The sequence below is a fragment of the Lepisma saccharinum genome, chromosome 21, assembly GCF_977018435.1.
Source record: "Lepisma saccharinum chromosome 21, izLepSacc3.1, whole genome shotgun sequence".
NCBI classification, from domain to species: Eukaryota; Metazoa; Arthropoda; class Insecta; order Zygentoma; family Lepismatidae; genus Lepisma; species Lepisma saccharinum.
In genome coordinates this window covers 28,468,623-28,472,556 of record NC_139249.1, presented here as the reverse complement: position 1 = coordinate 28,472,556, position 3,934 = coordinate 28,468,623, and the positions used below count along the sequence as shown (strand labels likewise).

General features: G+C 45.8%; 1 protein-coding gene across 1 annotated transcript; it reads left to right on the top strand.

Moving 5' to 3' along the window:
• The first annotated feature begins 596 nt into the window (after positions 1–596).
• Positions 597–3,699, top strand: LOC146004121 (uncharacterized). Its single transcript, XM_083142786.1, has 2 exons — positions 597–633; positions 1,996–3,699. The coding sequence occupies exons 1-2, from the start codon at positions 622–624 to the stop codon at positions 3,697–3,699; spliced, it is 1,716 nt and encodes a 571-aa protein (XP_082998912.1). The 5' UTR covers positions 597–621.
• Positions 3,700–3,934: the final 235 nt, after the last annotated feature.

Here is a 3,934-nt window from a genome sequence, read left to right as displayed (position 1 = left end):
TTTAACCAAAATCGTCATATCTTCCCATCCTCATCTTCGCAATTAGCAAAAACTGGAAGAAAAGCGATTTCGCCAAACCTCACACACCCTCACTCTCATGTTTTCTCATGTTCATGTTGCTTCAACTCATACCTACTGGAAGCAATAATGTCTACAACTTTGTAATAAACTAAGGATTATGCTGTGGACATGAAAAGAAGCACAGAATCCTAACATAGCACATTAAACACATCTTAAAACACCCGTTATTATACCCATAAGATCACCCAAGCGGCATGCAACACAGAGAAACCTCTCTTTCAATTGGAAATTACTAATGGGCCATTCCGTTACCGAGCTCTCAATTTCTAATTCTTTGGATGCAAATGAGACGACCATCACGCTTCTGGGATAAGAGAGCCATCAGCGAAGCCATGAAACTGTTCGGTCGTTTCGTCGGTGGATTTTCTCCCCATCGCCCCGTGGCTCCAGATTACAGCGACCAAAGAAGCAGCTTTAATACCCCATTGAGGATCACGTGACGTAAAGCCAAGGTGGGTATATAAGTTAGAGGCGGGATGGAGACGTGTCATTCACTCCTCACACTTCGAAGCGTGCCAGGGACCCCTTAGGCCGTGGACCATGACGAAGTTGGTAAGTTCGTGTGCGTCGTCCAGTCATAGCATTGGAGCACCTGATTTCTCTCGAGAGGTGTTGTTTCAAAAATGCTCAAAACATGTTTCTACTTCTGTAATATCTTGTCTTTCATACTGTAATATACTAGAATGTTCGTGGAAAGCCTCGGTGAGTGGTCGACTCTCGATATCACCAAGGTTTCAGTTACGGTCTGGGAATGAGTACCCCTTCATCAGTTCCAATCATCATTCATCTCCATCATCACTATTATACTAGTATGTTCCCATGTGACAAGGACTCCTGGAGTACAGTCACGGACATTTCTGGGTTGTAACTATTTCATAGAGATGGGCATTAGTCGACTAATATTAGTCGATTAGTCGATTATTAAAACCATCGAAAAAAACATCGACTAATGAAAATTAGTCGACTGAAAAAATTAGCCATTTAGTCGAATTAGTCGAACGACTAATATTAGTCGTATTAGTCGAACGACTAATATTAGTCGAACGACTATTTCATTGAAAGTTAATGGGATCTTCACATCCCAGAAGTGTCCGTGATCGTACAACACATACTCGCATATTGTTACCATCATCAATATCACTGCGGTTCCTTGCTGCCCATATCAAAAGACACTACTGCTTTACATAGTGAGTAGCATTTACCTTCGGTAATTCAAAAGGCTTGAACAAAGTATTCTTTAATAATTGATGCTATACTCTATGCTGGGAATCTGTGGCCGCGCATAAAGGCAGAAATTGGGGAGAATGCAAGTGGACGGAGCGAAGCAGTACACGCTGCTGGAAAGGCAGGTAACTGCAGTCACTCTTCCCCTCCACGCAGTCCCGTTCCCTCGCACGTGTTTGTTAGTCGAGTCCTCTGGATTCACTACTTGAGCAGAGACTTGTTTTGTTCGCTCTCTCGAGAGACTCCACGGACAGAGTACAGGCTTGGTCTTGAGCTTGCCTGAGCAGCAAGTATTAAGGTCAGATGAATGTATTGCAATCCAGGTAATAGCGTAATACGACCTTTACACTGCGCCATCCGGAAGAACTAATAGCGAACTAAATTGACAAGTTATTACCAGGGGAGTATCCAGAATTTACCATCTAAGGTTGTAAGTCCGTTTTTATGGGGTGTAAAGGTAAATTTAGAGCCAAAATGGCCATAAATTGGGCATTTGTGAAAAACTTTAGGGGTGTTGAGGAAATTTTAAAGTCAATGTTAGGGAGTGTTGGGGTGGATAAACCACTGGTTATTACTAACAAAAATCTTTTCAAAAATGTTATTACTTCAACAGCCATCTCTTCAGGAAACCTTAAGTGGTGTTTACATTATTTAAAGGTAGCACTTCTGATCCAAACACTCCTCTTGCAGGTGCTGATGACTGCCGTACTCTCAGTGGCGCTGGCCATCCGCGTACCGTCGCCGCCGGTGCCGGAAGCGAGCGGCGCCGCTAAGGACGATCAGCACGCTCGGAAGGTCAAGAGCGTCGCCATCAGCCAGGAGGCAGGAGTCCGCAGCATCTTCGGAAGTTCCTCCCCTGGCTCCGTAGTGCTGGTCGCTGGGCTCCCTCCCAGGCAGCCCTCCAACCTCCTGACAGACATTCTCAACGCATTGTCACCACCACGTCCACCGGCTAGGGTGGTGCTCCTCAGGCCCCCGAACCACCCGTTGCGAGGCTTGAAGCAGAGGCCGCTTGCACCGTACGGGAACCCGAGTGCTCCAGGCAGGGTCGTGGGTCGTCCTCTCCATCCCAGCTTCGGGCGAAGCAATTACCTCAACCAGGTCCTCAACAGATACAACTCCAATCCCACGAACGTACCTGCCGTTGCAGATACTGTGAGTTCCACTCCTGCTCCTGTTATAGTCACTTCCACTCCACTCCCCGTCAGCGTCAGTTCGACACCATATTCCGCATCAGTTAGTGTCAACCCAACAGAATCTCCAGTAGTAATCTCAACCCCGCGCCCATCTTCTGTTACTATCAATCCAACGCAACATCCATCTATTACAACACCAACTCCTAATTTACACTATTCGACAGTCAAACCTGCCAGTCCAACAGATATCCCGGCTAATTTGTATAATCTAGGAGCTATTCCTTCCAACCAACAATATCTGACATCTGGTCTTACCAATCCAACAATCGTTCCGTTCAATCCACAATATCTAGCAGCCATTCTGGCCAATCTAAATCAACAAGTCGTTCCCGCCAATCCCACAGCCATTTCTGCAAATCAACAAAATCTAGCAGCACTTTTTGCCAATCCAGCAGCATTATCTGTCAATCCAACACAATATCCTACTACTCCAACACAATATCCTGCTACTCCAACACAATATCCCGCAGCAGTACCTGTCAATCCAACACAATATCCTACTACTCCAACACAATATCCTGCTACTCCAACACAATATCCCGCAGCAGTACCTGTCAATCCAACACAATATCCATCGTCAATTCCTGCCAGTCCAACACAATATTCGGGATCAGTTCATGTCAATCCAACACAATATAGAACAGCAGTGCCACAGCACTCGACAGAGGATCCTGTCGATTCGACAGAAGATCAGTCATCATTCTCGGCCAATCCAATGCGTTACCCAGCTTCTCTCTCCCCTCTGGAGTGTCCCAACTATCCCTTCTGTCCCATCCCTAGTGCACCCCAGGACAACAACCATCTGCAAACGGTAGAGGGATCAACTAGTGGATCCCCTTACACTGGTGCTCCACAGAATACATACTCATCCAATCTCGCATCGCAGACCCTCAGCGTGATTCCCCTGCAAGGAATCTTCGCTGCCGCCCAACACCTGAACAACATCGACGTCAAACCCGTGAAGGAGATCGAAGACTCCCAGGACTTCGGAAGGAACAACGCCCATCGCGGTAGTACAGTGGCTCCGCCCACCCATCTATCTGCACTACGATCCGTCAGTAGTACAGCAACCTCACCCACCTTCGTTGGTAGTAACAGCGGGTTCACAGGCTCATATCACAATAGCCTGCACGGGACTCAAACCAAGTACCCTGTCGGGGTGGATCCAGCAAAATGTCCCAATTATCCTTTCTGTTAGGTAGTGTTCTTTAGTTGTTGTTACTGTATTTATTTCTAATAATAATAAAAAGCTAAAGTATATTTGCTCTTGTATGCCTTTATCCCTATAGGACTTGCAAACACTAGCAAATCATCGTGTACTAAAATATGTCCAAAAGTTACTTGGAAACGAATTTATCGGAGATGATGTTGAAAATATTCTCCTTGGAACCAAAAATATATGAGAATAGCGAAAAACTCTTAACAGAAAAGTA